Here is a 20,808-nt window from a genome sequence, read left to right on the forward strand (position 1 = left end):
ACTGTTAAGAGGAGCCTTCGCAAGCAATTCATGCACGACAATAAGGGAGGTTACAGCAGATCAATGCAGGAGTGACTGGACGTCTTGCTGGCGTATCGGACAGCATCTAACCCCACAACAGGCAAGTGTCCTGGCCAAACTGTTTGTGATAGCAACGCCGCACCCGAAACTGTCATTTCTAAGGCCCTCGTTTCGTTTTGACATGTAGAGCAAGCAAGAAGCAGTAAAACGGTAGCATGGCCAAAGAAGATCGATTTTCAGTTCATTCGGGGAAGGAGACTTGGTATAAGTGAAGACTGTCAGGCAAGAGAACGTGTAATTCACGAAAGGGCGTGTAGTATGGTTACTCAGCCCTGTGACCTATCTGGTAGAGACGCAGGACAGAGTCCGGCGCGTTCATGTTGAACATTTGCACTTGCGCAGTTGTTTCCATCATGCAGGATAAGACGCCTGGGTAGAGGCCCCGATACGATCCGGGACCGAGTACATTGTACGTCATCAGGAGGCCCCCATCGCACCCCAGAAGGCGCATCACGAGGAGGACCCGGCAGTACCTCGTCTTCCCGATGATGCAACAACCCGGACCCACCAACATCATAAGGGCAGGAATTGAAACTGCCAGCTGCCCATAGCGAACATCCTCAGACGCATGTTGAAGTGCCTTCCAACTCTCCAACAACCCTTCGCAGAAGCCAGCGTGCCCGGAAACCGCCAGATCGATATGCCTACCACGATTTTCGTCACTGAAGCCAATAAATTAAGACTATGATCTTGGTGGAAGGACTGTGGTAACGTCAAGTGCATGACGCGTCACTTCGACAACACGTGCACTGAGATCAGCAGCGGAGAAGCAACCGCTGAATGTAAAAGCGCCTCAAACGAATAAACGCTGATTCCTTGTCCTACACCGTCCTCTGCTGTTTCTTTGAGTGCGGCTGCTCGGCTGCCACGCGCTTCAAAAGGAAGCATGTTTCCATTATAGGATGCATAAAAGCGCACCTTCTGCGGCAATCACATTTTCGGCGCGATGTTCTCGCTCTGCGATTTCACGAAGACAAAATCCTAGCGCACTGCGTCAACTCACTGCGTCGTTCGTATCCGCAGCGTTGTCGGCCTAATGTGATAGAACGCCTCTCAACGACAGAACCTGCCAACTACTCAGGCGATCATCGGCATCTTTGTATTTCCTTGTCGGTGTCTGTGCCGGTTCAGCTTAATGTGGCCGGGCCTTTCTTGTCCAGCGGTAGTTGATTGTAGGTGTTCCTTATATCCAGCGCACGGAAAGCTTATCTATTTAGATTAGCAGTAATGTCCTCAACATGGAAAAGTAGGTGCTATTCCATTTTTGTCGCTGCGTTGATCATGGTTAGTGGGAAGTCACCACACAAAGTGCCCATTCTTCCTTACGGCCATAACTATTGGATCTCCTTATTTCCGACATCGCTATCGGAGATAATGTGTCGGCACTTACTGGAAGATCTAACTCGGCAGCTACCAATTCTGTGAGGGCCACTGTCCTTGCTTTACACAAATGCGTTGTCACTCCCGCTTTCCAATGAAGATGCAATGGTGGTTCGGAGCAATGGCGGAGCCTGGGACAGTGAAGACCTCGTGAAATTCAGATAGTAGAGACAACAAGTATTGGCTTGTATGACGAGATGCTGCTTGTACGTGCGCGACAACGTTGAGTGTAATTACATATGTGACGGCTGCTTTGAAACATTGTGACCACGCTTATTTCTTTCGTTGCCGTTGAATCCGAGCTTTGCTTCTCGCTCCCAAACGCCGCAGGAAGTTAAGTGCGCTGTCACTTCAGTTGCACCTTTGTCTGAGCGTAAGAACGTTTTCGCCATTAAATTGCCTAAGTACGGTGGAGCAAAGTGAATTGCGCCCCTGATTCCTCGTACTTCCCTTTTCCTCCCCACTTCCCTTCATTGCAAGTTAGACACACAGCCAGTGATCAGGAGTAGAGTCATAGCTGTTGCTTGCGTCTAAAGATCAATACTTATGTCAGAACCTTTCGAAAGGCTTTCGTAGCGAATCGTAGCGAAAGGCCTCTTTTTAGTGAATGGCTTTGGCGTTCTTGCTTATCCAAGCGGCCATAGTTGGTGGTCGCTCAACGTCACTTCATCACTTTATTTCCAATCCACGCATCCTGCACAAAGCTTTCTTTCATCAGACATTTTGCAACATTTCCGTGTGGAGGCTTTCGTGAGCTTACCGTATACACAGGCATGTATTATCACTGTTTCCACCTAAAATTCCATTCCGAGTAAAAGAACTGCTGCGTAAACTTTTTGACCTCACAATCCTTAGCTATTGCGCAGTGACCCGAGCTAGGAGATCTCACATGACCTTATTTAAAGCTTGTTACAGTTACACGGAGGATTTTCTTCAACTATATTACGAAAATACATGCATAAGAGTACGCTTACTATTTCATTCACTCCAGTGTTATATTTATCACCCGTGCTATTTCCATTACGTAGCTAGAGGCTCGATGCAAGCACAACACGATCTTCACCCCACTACGCGCGAATGTTGCAACTCTCAGCTTGATGACGTTTCCAAATCGGAAAAGAAGTGTCATTCCTGTAGTTGTTACGTCGTACTATAATATGTAAACAGCCACCACACGTATTCCGAAGAGTATAAATATCCTCAAGAGGACGGAAATGGAACCTAGCAAACCTGTTCTTGGGCTGTCGAATAATACTTTAGCAATAACCGTACCAGAAACAAAACGAATACGACACGGAGTCGCATTCTTCTTGGGGACTTCTTGTGTCCACCTGGCTTACGCTACCTTCATTGGTTCAAAGTAAAAGAAAAACGGAACTCTTTAGCATGAGCCCGAATCGAAGTACAGGCAACGTACGGAGTAATTATGGAATTGACCAGGTAAGATACATAGGATGAATAAGGACATTGGACACAAAAGCCTGGCTTTGCGTCCGGCAGAAAATGTCATACGGAATGATTTGTCGGATGTCGAGAATGTAGAGATTGTGATTGGTGGTCAGTTAAACCGCAGTTTGTTTAACTCGAGGGCAAAGGAGTAAGATGGCTCTTCCACGCAATGGCCCTCAAACAGGAGTGCAGTTACTTCGGCTATGGAATATCATTCGCAGATCAATCCGAGCAATTGATGCATCAAAGGCAGCAGAGAAGTATGGGCGTCAATAGCCACCACCAGATAGGCCGGCGCTGCTTTTGTTATGACGTAGGAAGTGACATCACGTGACTCGGCTTCACGCCTTTGCCGCAGCCAATGCAGCTCGCTGGTTGGATGGTTGAAGCCCTGATTGTAGGATTGCAGATAAGGTGTTTCATTCCCATGGCAGCAATTTATTTGCCCACGCTTGCAGCATGGCTTACTGCTCAGTGCTGCAGTACCGGACATACCAGACCGATCCCGGTGTGAGTGAGTGAATAAATAAACTTTTATTGGGTCCAGAAAAATGCAATAAAACCCGCACCCGGCTAATCCCACGAATGGGACCGAAAGGTCTAGCCTGCGGCCCGATAACGGGCGCACTGGACAGCCAGGAGTTGGTCTTCAAAGACGAGACTTCGCAGGAGCGCGTCCCACTCTTCCTTTGTGAACTTCGGGCCAAACGGCCCGCACTCCCAGAGCCTGTGAGACAAAGTAGCAGCCTCACCACAGGCCGCGCAAGAAAAATTCGGTCAAATGTCAGGATATATACGCGTATGCTGTTAAGGGACGCCGGACTTGGGTAGGAGTTAGTTTGCAGTCGTCTGAGCGTGACCGCCTGCGGCCTGCTTAGCTTTGAATGAGGCGGCGGGAAGAGCCTTCTCGCTGAATTTAGTAATTTCATTGTGCGTGATCGGAGCGTCCCTGTGTCCGGGGGGAGACTCGTTTGATCCGAGGGCAGCGCGGTCGGTAAAGCCACGTGCAGCCTCGTGGGCAGACTCGTTGAGGTTCAGAGGAACTCCCTCGGTCGCCCCGATGTGGGCAGAGAACAAAAGGATGGAGTGGGTGCCGCTGTAGCCGTGTTTGACGCCTTTCAGAATTTGAAATACCTGCCGAGCTAGCCGGCCTTTCTGGAATGCCCTGACGGCCGCTTTAGAATCGCTATACACCCTGTCTCTCCGACCGTCTTGCATGGCGAGTGCAATGGCCACTTGCTCGGCCACCTCGGGGTCCGTCGTCCGAACCGAGGCACAGTTGATGACTTTGCCCAGTGTGTCCATGACGGAAACCGCAAAAGCTTTACTGTCTAGGTATGCGGCGGCATCCACGAAGCTTGCTTCGATCTTGTCCTTTTAGATTTGCTTTAGTATCGTTGATGCTCTTGCCTTGCGACGACCGGCGTTATGCATGGGATGAACGTTGCGGGGCAATGGAGCGACGACGAGCTTCTCCCCTATTTTTCTGGGGATCTGGGTGTTGCTAGCCAAGTTCTTGATGGGGGTGAGTCCGATCTCCTCAAGGATCCGCCTGTCGGCCGGCGCTGTGGATAGCCGAGTTAGCTGGGCCCGTTCCTGAGCCTCGGCTATCTCCTCCATGGTGTTGTGTATGCCGAACCGGAGGTGGTACTCGGTGTGAGTTTTCACGCGTATCCCAAAACCAAACCGCGCAAGATGCTTGGCTGATAAAGTCACTGAGAACTAAACAATATGGTGATCGAGTCGAGCAAGCGGTACGCACAGGGCTTGTAGCGTGCTGACTTGATATGACATCAGTCAAAATACCCTGAGCGGAGATACATGCGAATTGCATGCGCGCACACGGTGGCAGCGCGGATAGAGGAGACAAAAATAAAATCGAATGACGTTCCACGTATGATAATTGACCAGAGATAAATCATCGTCCCGCGATAATTCAGGGGAAAGTGGCCAGCCGCACTCCCCGCGAAGAATGCTGTGAACAGTACTGTTATTGTCGCAAAAGTGCGTATAGCTTTATAAAATAGGATACGTACCTAGGGAGAATTCCAATGAAAATCTCTGTTGCTCTTATACGAAATATATAGGTCCAATAGGAAAGCCTGCATGCCACAGCCAATGTTTATATGTTAAATGTCTTACCGATAAAACAAAGCAGCCAGTATATTTAGGTTCACACGCAAAAGAAAGTCGCAGTTTCGTCCGAATAGCGAAGCATCACTTGTGATAGCAAAGTAAGGATGGTAGAATAGCAGATTTATCAGCTATATAACCTTGTAAACATAGGCATACTAACTAAATGAACGAGCATGGTGTCACGCGCGCACAAGCAAAGATGAACACCTCACTCGACGACCGCGCTGTTGTGAGCCAGCGCGGCAGCAGCAACGAGTGAAGTGGCCTTCGTGCAGCCTCTCGCAACGACGTGAATTAAGTCGTGAAAACACAGCGCACGGCCGACTCGGTTACCCGTCGCAGATGGCTGTTAAGATACAGCGGGCTGGAGTAAAACACGCCCCTGCCCACCTTCCCCACTGTCCCCCCGCAGCCTTCCGGGCGCCTTACGAGCAGGGTCCAGGGCAGTAGCGCGCGCGGCCACCCAGGCCACGGGAAATAGAACGCCCCCCCCCCCCCCCCCCCCCCATTTGTCACACTGGAGCAGTGCGCGCGACGGAACACGGTGCGCTTCCCTCCGTTGCGTGCGCGAGTTTGAGCCGCAATCGCCGGCTCACCCTCGCAAGGTTTCACTCGCACAACCAGCATACGGCGCGCGTCGTTGATCTTATCATCCTTGGACTTTATACGTAGCCTCACGGCGACGGCGATAACAATGGCAGAAATGCGCGTGGAGTGTTCATGTAATTGCTATCGCAATAAAGACCAAGAAATTATAGTACGGCAGGCTAGTTTTGACTGACTTACTGCAGTTCTCTACGAGCACGCATGTGTTGTTCGTTTCACGTGCGTAAGCAGCTTTACATCGACACATCCTACGATTTTCCCATCCGCAGCGCCATGTGTCGTCAAGACCTGCGCCTCCGCAGTATACTTGCGGGACCAGGTAAGATCCATCGCAGTACACCGACTCTTCATTTTCTGGGCATGCTGAAACGTGACAAAATACACCAAACACAAAATTAAACTCAGATAATCATGGTGTCATGCGAGTTTGTGAAAGAGAGACGCTGACCATGCATAGTAGCAGAACTGACATTGCTGCTTTGCTATGAGAGCCTCCTATACTGGATTTATAAACCCATTTAGACACAACTTTGCACTATAGGACAACTTCTATAGCGGATGTTTTACACGGAAGCTGTCTACGGCTAGGATCCGGAATTTTATGGCACCCGCGCGGAAAAACCATCAGCAATAACTTGAGCGTCGTCGTCTCCTTCCACAGCTGGCTCGTTGGCGCTCCTCGGCGCAACCGCGCGAACGCGCTCGTGCCACGGCACCCGCGTTCCTGCCACGGCACCAGCTGGCTCCGTTGCCGCTCGTCATTCCAGCGTGGAATTTCACTTCTTTTCTGTCGTCGTAATGGCGAGGCCGCATTTACGGGGGTATGAGCTATTCATTGTCTTACGTGACGGACAGATTTAATAACAGGTGATAGGCGAATGTGTGTGCGTACCTATCGTCACGATGACCACCGACCAGGACAATAAATATGTTCGTATCTATGTTCAAAATTCTGTGTCACCTCTGTGTCGTGCGCTAAACGGCTTCGCTGGTCATCCACCTTCACAGAGTGGAATGGCTCATGAATTTTCTTATAAGCGCACCAATTTTAGAGCGAAATCTCTACTACGCCTAATCCCGCATGGTCATTCATCATCTCGCCATGATTTTGAGCCGCCGGAGCGCAAATGTGTGGCCGGCGTGACGTCACGCCACCTGATCCGCTGCGGAGAGGCGTCGCAGTGGCGCTCACTCGGAGCCTTGCCACTGCGGAACTACGTGGCTAGACGAGGGTTCAACGGCTGCTTCGCCGGCGCTTGGTTACTCTGTCTCGCCATGGATGGCACGCCGACTGTGCCGTCTGTGCGTGCGCTTCTGCGCAAGCAACAGGCTGAATGCAATCATCCAGTAGATATAGCTAGACGGCAGGCTGCGAAATCTCAAGCAAAGACCGTCTTCGTCACTATTCATAAAACACAGAGGCACATCATCAGATATGCAATAAAGCCTAACTTTAATGAAATAGTGTGCATAGTATTTGCAAAAGCAAGTCAAACATACCTTTCGCTTGTGCCCTGACTAGGTCTACAAAGTTAAACCTCAGCGAATGTTTTTTTTTAATGGCGACGCTGTTAAGCCAGCCGTAATTTGTGGTGCGTAGCAAGAAACTACTCCCGCCGAGGCGGGATTCGAGCCCGCGTACCCGCAGTCCCAAAGCGAGCGCCGTAACCACTAGGCTATGCAGCTAAGCCTGCAGAGCGTGCATTTATGTGAACCATGCATATGATAGCGTTCGAGCGTCGTCGTCTTTGTTCATAGCTGGCGCGTTCGTACGATCGTGCTCTGCGAGGTGAACAGGTTTTGAGAGAGAGACGCATTCACGGAGCGGGTCTCCTAGAACGCGGTGTCGGCATTGGAACGAGGTGTCGGAGTTGCAAGCTGCGCTATGCAGCGCGCAGTGACGGCAGTAAGTTCGAGACGCGCGAAAAGAAATTATCATCATGAGTAATAAGATGAAAAGTTCGCGCGCACTTCCGGAAAATGCTGGGCTACGCTCACCCAGCTTCGCTGTTTCAAGCGTTGCGAGGCCGAGTGCAAGGTTAAGGGTTTCTTTCAAATCAGAATAATAGAAACTATGGTAACGTTATTAATACAAATCGAGCGTCCACCATTTAGATACAGAATTACTTGTACAGTTATGACTTTTTTTTACTCCCAAAGTTTGCCCCGGACTATTTCCTTACACTGAAGAATTTATCTCGCTTCGTAGGCAGTCATTGAAATGTCCAGACTAACACCCGTACGTTATTTTATTGAAGCGCCGGTATCGTAATTACATGGAGCAAACCTTCTTATCTGCTTTTACGAAATTAATGAGGGGGGGGGGGGACAGCAATAAATCAGTAGACTATACACCCCCACACCGAATATGCATGCCACACGAGCGAAAGACTCCTGTGCTGCTGGACTGTTCGAATTTACGTAGTGTATTTTTAGTTGCCACGACAAGGCCTAACAGAAAGACTGCTTTTACTAGATTTTCAAAAACCTTTAAATAAAGTATTGGACGTTCTTCTTTTTTGTAAGTTTTCACTTCTTAGAATACTGAATAGCATCCTTCACTGGCTTCAAAACCATCTTAATGATCGCTCTCAAAAAGTTGGAATGACAGTTGAGAAGTTGTGAACGCGAGCGTATCTTCCGGTGCCACCCAGGGCTTGGTTTTGGAACCCTGGTGTTCCTAATCAACGTAACTTACATCGGCATTGAAATAAAAATGAAATCAGGCTCCCCAAACGATTGCGCCCTTGGTTGAGTAATAATAATAATTTAGACCCAATATCTCTTCAAACTGATATTGACAATGTTAACAACTGGTACCACACATCGCTTACCTCTTTAATTAAATTTACCTTTTGCAGGCAGGTTCGATTCACTGGTAAACGAGTACCACTGCAAACTAAATAATTATGTTTGCTCAACAACTCACAAAGGTGACAAAAGCAAATTACTTAAGGCGTTACGCTCACTCTCTCTCGCCTGATATAAAATGACATCTGGAGCTGCCTCAGCTTTTCCCACGCCGCTCACACTTTCTTCTCACATTTTTACGTTACACACTGTTTATTCGCACAACACTGTATACACTGACATGTGCAGCAACATGTTAGTGTATCTCGGTGCCATGATAACTCTCTGAACATAAGAGAAATACGTGCCTATACTTCCACCTATAACAAATATTTTTCCCACTCACAATCAGGAACAGAAATCTACTCCTCTGCAATGTTGTGGACATTGCCTGTGACCTGCGGTTTTTCGATGCTCTCACCCGTCATTAATAAACATTGCCAGATTCAATACTGGTTCTCTCCTTTTCTTCAATCTTGTTCGTGTTTATTCTGATAGCTTTAATGACATCATTTCCCTTTGCCGCTCTTTATATAGCTGCAATGGTTGCTCCCCTCTGCTGTTAGCGTTTTAGAGCGCATCTCTTAGGCGCCCGTTCCTGCGTTTAGCGTCGGCCTCGGTCTCGGCGTAACCGGCAGAACGAACGAGCCCACCGAAGGATGAAAAAGGAGAGCGAACGCGGAACGCAACGGGCCATGAAAAACGGCGATAACGAATAGAGCACGAGGAAGAAAGAGGAGGAGGAGGGTACAGCCGAAGCGTGAGCAGCAAAGCAGAGGAGGAGAGTATGGCGAAAGCGTGAGGAGCAAAGCGGAGTGCCGCACGAGACGTGCTCCACGGCGGCGACTCTCTACGAGATGGTGCTATAGTAGCGGTCGCGGTCACGCGGTCGACATGAAATCATTGCTAAAGCATGCGGCGAGCGCGTTCACTGATTTCATGTAAGAAAGCAAAGCGCTCGCGTGTGCTTCGGGTCAACTGCGTACGCGTTAGTTCGCCTGCGCCGCTGCCGCTTAGAATGCGCTCCGCGCGAACCACGAGTTCCCATGTTCACGCTTTCATTCTGAACAATGAGTGGCACAACCGCTGGAAGTTCTTCGTCTGCCGCTGCTACTAAACGAGGTACCCGAGCAGAGGCCGAGTGCCGCCGACGCAAGAATTCAGAGGTGAGCGCTACCGAAGCAGAAGCTAAGCGCCGTCGTCGAAAGCACCCGTCCCTTTCCGCCACAGAAGTTGAAGCTAAGCACCGCCACCGACAGGACCTTGCTGTTCGTGCCGCCGAAGCGGAAGCTTACAATTGCCGCTGCCAAGGGGCCCCAGGAGTGAGCGCCGCCGAAACAGAAGTTCAGCGCCACCGACGAGAGGACTCTGTCGTACGCGCCTCCGAAGCAGAACCTGAGCGCCGTCACTGAGAGGACGTTGCCGTTCACGCCGCCGAAGCAGAAGCTTCGCATCGCCGCCGCTTGGACGACCCTGCTGTTACGCCGCCGAAGCAGAAGCTTAGCGTTCCAGCATGCAATATGATCCTGGAGTCAGCGCTGCGGAAACCGAAGCTAAGCGCCACCGCCGACAGGACCTTGCCGTTTGCATCGCCTAAGCAGACGTTTAGCATCCCCACCACCAAGGGGACCAAGCAGTGAGTGCGTACGATGCAGAAGCTTAGGGCTAAGGGGGGACCTAGGTGACAGTGCCACCGAAGCAGAACCTGAGTGCCGCCGTCGAGGCCCAAGAGAGACGCAAAGCAAGGCTCACAAACAATGAGGATACAACAAATACTGTCGAGCGGCAGTTTAGAGACAATCAGTTTGGGAGTGTGTATTCAGTGTGTGATCGCGTCTAGTTCCAATACAACCTGAAACCGCTACCAAATTGGTACCACGAAGCCCTCCACTGGGCAAATCGAACTCAGACCTCTGCCAATTCAACTATGTTCGACGTGCATGCAATCTGTGCGGAAGGTTGACATTCCTCATCTTTCTACAACCAACGGTTACAGATATCCCCAGAAGCCAGGCCACCTCCCACAACTACATGCGGTGAATGAGAGCCTCATATCTCCACTAATCCTGTTCATGCTACGACGGCTAAGGCAAGACCGAGGTCAATATGGCATTAATGGTGCCAGTTGTGAACGCTTGCGTTAACGTGGACAAGTTGGTCGCATCGTTGCCCCGTACCACCGAACAAGACCACGCCCTTAATGTGCATCAAAAGTGCCGTATGCTATCGAAGACGGCGTACTTGACGGTCGCAGTGAGAAAATGTTATTTGCTGCCGGGTCTCAAGGTGCTGTGTAATAGGCAGATGCCCACTACACGTGCTGCTCATGGCCATGAAAGTATTTAGGCACAGAGTAGCAATCGACACGCCGGTGGCCGAAACAGATATCGACAGAAACAAATGCACTGCTTTGGTAAATCCAACGCGGATGGCTGCACTTGGAGGTTTCTTAAACATTCGAAATGTCTGAAGAATGTGTAAAAGGAATAGAAAACGCGAGATACAAGTGCAAGAAATCAGCGACAACAAATTCCGAAGTAGTGGCATCGGCAGACGGGACTTGACAAGCTTTTATCGTCCGCACTATTACAACAACAGCGCAATTAGGCCTTCTCACTCAGTACTCGTTAAGTGCTGCATGACTTTCTGGAACGACATGCTGCCCAGGAGCAGCCCTTAATAACTATTCGCGATCCACGAAACGCACAACCGTCGCACACTCAACATGGGCGCAGGTGCACAAACCAACAGTCGAATGTCTCGGGCATCCTTGTAAAACGTTGCCAGTGACGTGCGCCAGAGGGCAGCAGTGGAAAATGGACAGGAAGAATTCGTCTGCTTGCGAAAAACCACCAGTTCTAGTAAAAATACCAGGTGTGGTGCTTTCTGCTTCCACTCAGGGACGAGCTTTAAGTTTGTGTTATACTCCTCAAAAAAAAAAAGCCAAATCATGAGCTCTAGCCAGTCTACATCGGTCCCAATACATTTGTCTAGCCTGTACCTTTTAGGACCATATATATACTTCTTTTTGGCTTTCCAGCCCTGCCCACCCTAAGTCCTTTCTGTCCACGAACCCCTTCCTTATATAGCATTTTCGCTAGCTATGTTCGCACTTGTGGGCACATTTTATAAAGCCAAGTACTTCTGAGTGAAAGCTATGGGTGCTTTAGATCACGTTCCTTTTTAGCCTGCACCATGCTTTACGCAACTACCAAAAGAAGACGTAATATCTCGACTGAGGTGAGTGAGTGAGTGAAATAACTTTATTTAGGTCCAGAGAAGACGCAGGGGAGACCCCGTGTCAACCGGCTAGTCCCACGTAGGGACCGCCAAGCCGAACTTGACGGCCCGATCGCGGGCACTTTGGATGGCCAGGGTTCGGTCGTTGAGTTCGGGGCTGCCCAAAATCGCAGCCCACATATCCTCGCTGAAGGCGGAGCCGATGGATTCACACTCCCACAACAGATGGTTCAATGTTGCCGTTAGTCCACAGGCAAGGCAGTCCGCACTGGGATACCTTTCAGGGTATATAGCGTGAAGAACCGCAAGGTTAGGATACGCACGAGCTTGTAAAAGTCGAAGGGGCACCGCCCGCGCCCTGCATAAGGCAGGGTGTGGGAGGGGGAGTACCCATCTTGACAGATAATAATGCTTGGTGATCTCATTATACGTAATCAACGTCATCAACTGCGGAGGCGGCGCGGTCAGTGAGTCCTCGCGCGGCCCCGTGCGCGCTCTCGTTAGGGTTAGAGGGAGAGCCCTCAGTCGACCCCAAGTGAGCGGGAAACCAAATGAGAGAATGCGGAGAGATACTTTTCAAGCTTTGGAGAATGCGAAGGGCCTGAGGGGAGACCATCCCGGTTTGATAGGCCTTAATGGCCGCCGTAGAATCGCTATAAATTACCTCTCTGCGACCATCGAGCACAGCCAGCGCGATTGCAACCTGTTCGGCTACTAAGGGCTTCGAAGTGCGTACTGTAGCGCAGCAAGTGATCCTGGAATTAGAGTCGACGATGGAGACGGCGAACGCCTCTTGTTGGACATATGCCGCGGCATCCACGAAGCTTGCCTCAATGTGGTGGTTACAGACATGTTCGAGTAGAGCTCTACCCATGGCCCGACGTCTGCCGACGTTGTGTGCGAGGTGCATATTGCGGGGAATGGGCGCGATGTGCAGTTAAAATCTGATGTCGCTGGGAATCCGCACGGCGTCGGGGCACTAGTCGACAGGGTAGAGGTCGATCTCGTCGAGTATCTGCGGCCCGCCGGGGTGCCGGATAGCCTGAGCAGCTGTGAGCGCTCTTGCACCTCTATTATTTCTTCGAGCGTGTTGTGCACTCCGAGCGACTGAGGTGGCCGTTAAAAAAAAGAACACGGCTTCAAGTGTTTCCGCAAATCTTACAGTTCGCACCGGTGTCCACGATTGTGGACACTTTCTCCTAAGCCAAATACATTTCAACTAAAATCTCCAAGGCATTGCGCTCGCTCGTCTTATCAGCCTATATCATGGTTTGCTCTCCTTTCATAGGAGGTCAGCATATATGGTAACTGAGGTGGCCGTTAAACAAAAAGAAAACGGCGGCGAGCAACTCACGAGATGTTTTCGAAACTTGTGCCCACATTTGTGGTCACAACTTTTTGGCTTCAAAATGCTTTTTGGCTCACCGATTTCTTTGTGTGAGCTCCTGTAATAGCGCTAAATAAAATTTTACAAACAGTTACTTATTTCCTTGAGGCAGTGTTTTTGTTAACTAAGAGGATGGAGTGGTACGTACGCGCTTATTGTAAACGGCCAAATTATCTCCATATTGTTAACCCATTATGGCCCAAGATAAATGTAAGGTTTACATGTTTTATATTCTGTGTCAGATTATATTTGCGCACTGTAAGTACATTCTGAAAGTTACATGAGTGGTACGTTTTTTTTTATTGCGATAGCAATTATATGGACACTCCAAAGCAGACTTCTGCCGTCGGCGTCGCCGTTGCCGTGAGGTTCCGTATGACGTCAATGGGGATGAAATCGTCGCCGCGCGCCGCCGAACGCTGTATGTGCTAGTGAAAGCGCGCGAGGCCGGACGCGCTCTTTCAATGGGAGTGAACCCACGGCGGAGAACAAACGCGCGTTCTGCGCCGTGCTTCCTTAAGGGCTGCAGAAGTAGGCGTCTCTTTCCTCCTTTACCATCACCATATATGTAGAGCAAACGCGCCTTCTTCCGACGCGCGAAAGGCGGGGGGGGGGGGGGGAGGGAAGGGAGGTGACTTTTAGCTGCGGCACCAAGTGCCTATTTATATCAGAGGCTCCGGCAACAGTCAGCAACGCCGCACGCATTTTGTGCGAACGCGGGCAAAACGCCGACGGCGTCGACATTAGTTCTACGTGTTGCCGGTGCTGCTGCATGTCCAAGTTTATACAGCTGATAAAGCTACTATCATTACTCCGTATAGCTCTCTACAAATTTGCTATCGAATTGATGCTTCGCCTTTCAGGTGAAACTGCGACCACTTTTTTTTCAAACGCTACGGTAGTGTACATTATGAAGTACGTTGGGCCTTTCTGGAAGCAAAACATGATGTAGGTCCCCAAATGTATATGCTATTATTTGGAGCTTCCAAAAACAAAACGTAATGGAGCGAAGCGAAACGAAATCTTACGCAAGCCCCATAACCTTCTGGTAAACAAAATGAGCATTTTAGTGGGAAGTATTCTTTGCTGGAATATGATTTACTATGGAAGTGCGTAGCAAGACTTCATCAACTAACGGGGACGGACTTTAGTGTTGCTTTCAGAGGCGCGACCCATGAAAATATAATGTTGCTGCAGATCCATACGTGTCTGATGTAATAGTTCAGCGGAAATCCGTAATAGTTCAGCGGAAATCCGCTGAACTATTACATCAAACACTTGCCTTTGCTTCGAGTTGTCGACAAATTCGACTTCGCCTTGCCATCTGCTAGCCGCCTGGTAAGCTCAGATGGTAGAGCGGCTGCCCCGGAAAGGCGGTGGTCCCGTGTTCGAGTCCCGGACCAGGACGAATTTTTCTTCAACTGCGAGGCTTTCTTTCGAGGAACCCGGTTGGGTTTCCGTTGTAGCAAATTGCTACATTTGGGTGGAAGTCTCAGTTTCCCTTAAGATCCATACGTGATATTTTGTGAAGAATGCAGGCATTCAAAAATAAAACATTTATCATTTTGTTCAGTGGTACTTGAAACATTCAACAACCTGGTGGCTTCTCCTCCAATGCCAGTCGGTTCTTGCATTAATACCCAGTTGCGTGATTTGCTCATCGGTGTTCTCGTTAGAAATTTGTGAGTTTTCAAGGGGTCTAAGTCCGGTTTCCCAATGTGGGTTGCCCTACTTTCATTGCATACCTCATCTCGATTAGCATAGGTATATTAACGTATTTGTTGTTTTCTGTTTCCTCCCACTAATTTTGCAATTTGCAATATAATGCTGCATAATGTATGCCTTTTTAAATAAAGTTCATATGATATTTAAATGTCTTGTTTTACTTATCTAAGCTTAATGTAACACTGCGCACTGTATTATTGACTGAAAATATAAGAGTGTAGTCATCTTTGTCGACAGCAAAAAGGAAACAGGAGGAATCACAGCAATGTTGATGTGATCCTTAATATATTTCGTACCTTCAACGGTGTCTGACCTTGTAGTAAGCAAGAAAGTTTGATCGTAATACAGGCAAAAAACATGCTCGATGGCAAAATACTACATGGGTGTGCGTGTGTGCTTCGAGAACACACACACCCATCTAGTATACACATTGTGAGGTCTCACACGTGCTCTTAGGACAAAGAAACGTCAGCACAGTAGTGCAAACAATCCAAAGGGCATTTATTCCACCTTTGATACACTAATGCGTGCTAGCCGAACAAATCAAGGAAGTCTGAGTCACCGCGACCGATTAGCCAGCGAATATGTTCGCCCCCTGGTATGACACCATCGCCTAGTTGTTCACGTGTGCGGTCACGGGAACGGGGGCACGTTCGAACGCTCCGTGTTTATCCATACCGGTGTTCTGACCTAGTCTAGCGAGACGGTGTCGCGAAGCGGGCCGTCGCACGCGCGAAGCGTCCATGCGTGCTGCTTGCCGACCAAAACGCCAAAGAGCAAGCGCCTTCTTCCTTTTGCACCCAAGTAATCACCGCCGTTAGGTGGCGTTAGCAGCGCAACACCGGCGCCATCTCTCGTAATACGCTGCCACCGCTGAAGCCGGATACGCTGAAGCCGGATTAGAGGAGACGGGAGCCATGCGGGGAAAACAGCATCAGGGAACGTGTGAGAGTCGCGCATCCCCACAACATAGGCCCAGAGTACTTTATGAAGTACCCCTGCATTCATTTTCTTGCGATGCTATAAATATGAATAGTAAATGGAATGTAATGCATTCATCGTTGCGCCACTCTGTTCTAAAACTTCCAAACAAACCTCAGCTTCCAGAAGCGTATAGTATACTTGATAAAAAAATAATGAAGGTGCATGTTCTGAGCACCTGCTACGCTCAGAACTTCTCCGATTTTGGCGATGAATATATCAAATACATCATGCAGCTCACAAAAATCTTCAATACGTTCGTCCTGGCACGACCCCTTTCTAGCAAAATGGCCTACTAAGGAACACAATATGTTTCTTAATTATTTACAGACGAAAATGGTGCTGTACTTTCAAAAGTATACGCTGGGTCTTATGGGGTTACTTGCCTTCTGATGATAAACAATTAACGATGGCGGTTTGGCGAGGCCAGAGTGACGACGACAGAACGATGGCGATGACGTGGCAACGAATAAATGGGCACGTAATGACTCGGGCGGCATATCGATTAAAGCAAGATGGCGATGGCTAAATGACCACCATGAAAGCACGACGCTAGATAAGCAATCACGAAACAGGGACCACTGCACGGTGAGCAAGGAATGACGATGACGAAATAAAGGTGTCGAAATGATGCTGAAGGGAGGACGATGGCATAATGACGTAGGCATTACCAGCATGATATCTTAACTATGGAGCAACGGCAACGAAATAGCAACGGAAGTGTGAAGGCTATCCAGCAATGACGTCGAAATGACGATAAAGAAGTGACCATGACCGAATGATTACGACACAGTAACGAATAAAGCGTCTCTGCTTAGGAAGTAATGTATTCCCTTATGTAAATCGCCTGTAATTTCTTGTCTTGTCTTTCTTTTTTTTCTTTGTATCTGTTTTTATGGCATGTCATAGTAAGGTGGTCATCTTTGATTTTGTATTTAGAAAAGCGTTTTCGCGGATAAGTCGGAGACGTCCCTCAGAAGCTCGCTTCTCGCCGACCAGCAATGGACCGTCCAGCAGGCCCACGAAGCGGCCGCCAGGTATTCCCTGTCGGTCCCTACTTGGGAGACGCCCACTACGCCCTAAGCACGTCCTACAGGACCCAAATAAAGTTTGTCCAGTCCAGTCCAGTTTCGCGGATAAACGTTCAAGTGTGGGGCTCGTCCTGGGTTGATTCCTTCTTTGTTCTCATCCTTCCTACCGACTGTAATTATGAACCAAAATCAACTCGGGCAATTTTCGTTTATTCACACTTCCTAATCCTACTTTTGTGCACTCCCGTGATGGAGTACGGAAAAATTGTGTGGGATTCCTGCTTTTCATCTTATCAGTCTGAGCTGGATAAAATTCTGCGTGTTGCCGCATGATTTATTTTTAACAAATATCGTCGTTCCCACTCTCCTACCCAGTTATGTGAACTTGCTAAACTTCCCTCTCTAGAGTCTAGAACTGAGTATAACCGTTCAGGAACGCCTGGCCTGCCTTGTGCAGGAAGGCCAGGCGTTTCATAATGCGCGAAAACAAAATTTATTTTGGTTTCCAAATATGGCCTACCATGATGTGTTTCCTTAAAGCTTTTATTACTTTTCGGATGAATAACGAACAAGGCAGCCTTATGATAGGTAGCAAGGCCACAGTCAATGCCCTCACTCCATATAACGGTATACATTGGTTATTATTCGTTATGGCTCTGTGTGGCTTGTTTGCCTTTTTTATTGCTTTAGAAAAATTGCATTTGACGTTGTCTTCCACTTGCAACTAATGCTTTATTGTGAACAATTACACTTGCCTAACCAAGCTCTCACCTTACTGTTCGCTAGCTGCGTTGGCTTCTCGGCTTTAAAGCAGTGACCCATATATTGACAATTTCAACAAAAACGGATGTTGCTCTGACAAAGAGAAGTTGCACAATCAGATTTCCGGTTGTAGTTAAAGTTTACCTTGTTCGCAAGCTATTGCATTATTCAACACTGTCTCTTGCTGTGGCTGTTTTTCTTGTATTTATTCGGTTAAAGAAATTTGTACTTCACTTCGGTTCACACTGATTATCTATCTCCAACGTTACAACTCTTTATATTTCGCACACTCTTAACAAAGTTACTACGGCTAGTCTGCAAATCATTACTTACAAGCAGCGAGAAAGGAAAAATTGCCTGTAAAAAGAGCTATCAGTAGGACCAGTTTCATGGTAAATGTCCGCTTGGCTCACCACTGCTGTCTGAAATGAAAAGACAGAAGCTTTGAAGGTGTTCTCCCGTGTTGCTTACTGAAGAATAATTACAAAGCTTTATTCCTTCTACTTTTACAGCATAAGCTGTTATAGGCTCATTCCAATAGCCGTTTCGGTTCGCGATGATGCCGCCGCCGACGGTGTATGCCGCTGTAAACGCTATCGCGGGAAATGCGAAAAAAGTACCCGATTCCCGCCGGGATCGAACCCGCGCCCGTTGCGTGGGAGCCAGATATTCTATCACTGAGCCATGCGGAAGAATGACCTTAAGGCAAGCGCGCAAGGGCAGACGACCCGATCCTTCACCACTATGGTGGCGCCATCTAGGTAAGGCGCCTGAAAACGCAGCGTGTGCAGGTGCAGATGACGAGATGCGATTCAGAGGAGGCGCGCTATCAACGCGATCCCGAGATGCCCGAGCTGCCGAGCCTCCGCCAGTGTGGTGGCGCCATCTAATTAAGGTGCCTGCAAACGCAGCGTGCCCGACATGTAAGTTGCATTTGTAAGGCTCAGCAGACTGCTGGCAGAGCACATTACAAGCCGCAGCTCGCCATCAACGCCGGGCGGACAGTTCAGATCGTTATCGTCAAAACGAGGCGAATAGACTGCCGCGAAAGCCCTCTTGTGCGGGGTGCCCAAATTGAAGCTACTCTTGAGCCGCTCCATCAGCTTACGCTTTGACTGTGCTGCGTGTACCGCAGAGGCCTGTGACTTTTTGTTTTTCGTGACAACCTGAACATCGAATCATAAGAATCGCAGCTATGAAATAAAAATACTACACTCTATTGTCCCCTAATACACAGTTGAGGTTTCTTGCTACTATGGAAACTTTGCTCATACCCCTTCTCACCATCTTGTCAGACTCACCACAGAAATACATATATTTCAACAGTTATACATGCAGTGAAGCTTCAAGTACTGCTTCCAGCTGCTACCGTTTACTTTATAAACCTACCACTACCGCTAGACCCCGCCCCCCCCCCCCCCCCCCCCGGGCTTCCCAGACGTCCCGTTGACATTCTCGGCCGCTACTGTGGTTTGTTTGTGGGCCTCCCTGCCGGACTTGGAAGCGTAGTCACGGAAATTGGGCGACGCGACACATGGCCACCCGGTTTCCGTGTCACTGTTTTGCATCCGCGCACGCTTTTTGAATGCCTTGAGAAAACGGGGATATCTTTACGACCACTTAGCCGGCTGCGACCGATGGCTGCTTTTGTGTGCGATTGCCATCGGGTCAGAATTACAGTATTCGGGGCGCTCAGTTTCTTTAGTGCTGCCAGGGCCGCCGACTGTCAGGCACACATATCGTCAATAGCCGTGGCTTCGTGGGAACATTCTCGCAGCTCGCAACGTCTTCCAACTTGTGCCTTCTAGAGTCCGATAAGGAGGGCTCGTTTGCGGTGATTCCTGAGCCTGTGTTTATAGATGGGGCTCATACCGCGCTAAAGGAGAACTTCGTACCGGTCTCAGTCAAGTGCAGCAAGGTAAAAAATAGGGTCTTAGCGCTCCTAGAAAACTTGTACCTCAGCAGGTTGCGTACTAATGCAAAGAATGCTACAAATTCGGCACTTCAGCTTTTTTTTGTCAGTTCAAACACATAAACCTGGCCAGCCATTTCGCTCAATTGTTTCAGAAAGGGGAACGCGGCAGTATGTAGTTGCTGGGCTTCTTCAGGAACACCTCTCGAAACTCAAGCTTGATGATCCATTCCTGGTACCCGATTCCGCGGCGATTGTGCAATTCTTGCATGACAGCTACCCAGGAGGATGCAAAGAATTCAGCGTTGATGTGGAAGATTTGTTTTATGCTATTCCCAATCCAGAATTAATGGTTGCTGTAAAAGAGTGTAATACAGAGATTAATGACGAGCAGAACTTTATTTTGCATTATGGTATTTCTGTGGAAGCCTTTTTAGAAGTGTTATCTATGTATTTATCGTCCACGTACGTCTCATGGCTGGGGCAGCGGTACATTCAATGGTCGGGAGTCTGCATTGGCTCTAGGGTTGCACCCGTGCTTAGCGACATCTTCTTGTCAAAAGTGCAACGGGCCCGTACTTGGCGATCCTTGGAAGGATTGCTGTTCGAGCCTTTCGTCATATGGACGATTACCTGGTTTTGTTGATGGTTTATTGGAGGACCGCGTGCTTGAGGCTCAAAAGGCTTTTACTAAATCAGGCACGGGCCTCAATTTCACCGTTGAACTACCCCGCTACAATGAACTACAGTTTTTAGACCTTCGCCGGAGTTTCTGCTGTGACCCATACTTTGCGGTTTTTTTTTTACCTCGGTCCTCAAAAATGCCCCTAGACTTTTCTTCGGCACACACCCAAACCGTTAAAAATGGTATTGTTGTGTCCAGCATTATTTCTGCTCTACGAAAATTTTACGCCCACGTGGTAACAGATAGCGTTATACACCAAATAACAAAATTGAATACTGCAGGGTATCGGAGCTATGTATTAGCAGCAGTCTGTGAAAAATTAATCAAGAAGATTAAGTGTGGTGTTACTGCTTCACCTCAAGACAACGACCAGGAGCGTAGACGTTATGCTGTGATCCATTACCAGCATAGGGTGCCACACAATCTCAAGAACGTTGCGCAACGTTACGGTGTGAACATTGTGTTCTACGCCCCTTAGAAAATGGCGCGTTTGTATGCAGGTGTAATGAATCAAATTGACAGGTAACCAGCAATAGCCCCTTTGTTTGCCATATTGACCACAAAAAGTCAGAGTACGTCAACT

General features: G+C 48.7%; 1 protein-coding gene across 1 annotated transcript in view; it reads right to left on the bottom strand.

Moving 5' to 3' along the window:
• The window catches only part of LOC125945371 (uncharacterized), a 31,870-nt gene extending 13,817 nt beyond the window's left edge, over nucleotides 1–18,053 (bottom strand). Inside the window, exons 1-2 of the mRNA XM_049667120.1 lie at nucleotides 17,962–18,053; nucleotides 5,833–6,015 (exon numbers count right to left, since the gene is read on the bottom strand). Coding sequence (XP_049523077.1) covers nucleotides 5,833–6,015; nucleotides 17,962–18,019 — 241 coding nt within the window. The 5' untranslated portion in view covers nucleotides 18,020–18,053. The remainder of the gene's footprint in view (nucleotides 1–5,832; nucleotides 6,016–17,961) is intronic.
• Nucleotides 18,054–20,808: the final 2,755 nt, after the last annotated feature.

The sequence above is a fragment of the Dermacentor silvarum genome, chromosome 5 (genome assembly GCF_013339745.2).
Source record: "Dermacentor silvarum isolate Dsil-2018 chromosome 5, BIME_Dsil_1.4, whole genome shotgun sequence".
Lineage (NCBI taxonomy): Eukaryota > Metazoa > Arthropoda > Arachnida > Ixodida > Ixodidae > Dermacentor > Dermacentor silvarum.